The sequence below is a fragment of the Corvus brachyrhynchos genome, unplaced genomic scaffold (assembly GCF_000691975.1).
Source record: "Corvus brachyrhynchos isolate BGI_N302 unplaced genomic scaffold, ASM69197v1 scaffold1135, whole genome shotgun sequence".
NCBI classification, from domain to species: domain Eukaryota; kingdom Metazoa; phylum Chordata; class Aves; order Passeriformes; family Corvidae; genus Corvus; species Corvus brachyrhynchos.
In genome coordinates, this window is record NW_008238129.1 from 27081 (window position 1) to 27706 (window position 626).

Below are 626 nucleotides of genomic sequence, written 5' to 3' on the forward strand. Positions count from 1 at the left end.
CGGTGACCGCAGTGACCCCCGCCCTGTGACCCCAGTGGCACCGCCAGGGCCATCCCAGTGCCCTGAGCTGCTCCCCCCGCGTCCCCAGATCTCTCTCCAGACTCTTCCCAGGGCCTCCCAGTCCTCCCCCGTGCCCCAGCAGCCACTACCCAGCGCCCCCAGGACCCTTCTAGGTCTCCCAAAGGCCCCTTCCCAGTGCCTCCAGTCTCCCGAAGACCCTTCCCAGTGCGCCCAAGACCCTTCCCAATACCCTCACCATCACTCCACACCACAACCCGCATCACTGCCAACTTTTATTCTAAACAACACCCAGGGCCAGCGTGTCCCCGACTGGGGAACCTCATCCCGGCCTGGGCGCATTCCCAGGACCCCCATCCCGAGGTCCTTCCTCATTTCTTCGCCTGCACGTGGGCGCAGTCGTACTTTCCACGCACCACGGTGAGTTTGACGCCGGGCAGGTCCTGGGTGCGCCCACCCTGCACCAGCACAACGTGGTGCTCCTGCAGGTTGTGCCCCTCGCCGGGCACGAAGGCGATTACCTCGCGGCCTGTGCTGAGACGCACCCGTACACACCGGCGGTTCGCCGAGTTCGGCTTCTTGGGCTTTCGGATCAGGTTCTTCAGCAC

At 65.2% G+C, this 626-nt stretch overlaps 1 protein-coding gene across 1 annotated transcript in view; it reads right to left on the reverse strand.

Annotated features, from left to right (window-relative positions):
• SARS2 (seryl-tRNA synthetase 2, mitochondrial) overlaps window positions 1-626 on the reverse strand; it is a gene marked incomplete at its 3' end in the record, with an annotated part of 7790 nt that overhangs the window by 3618 nt on the left and 3546 nt on the right. The window contains exon 2 of the mRNA XM_017733552.1: window positions 284-290. Coding sequence (XP_017589041.1) covers window positions 284-290 — 7 coding nt within the window. The remainder of the gene's footprint in view (window positions 1-283; window positions 291-626) is intronic.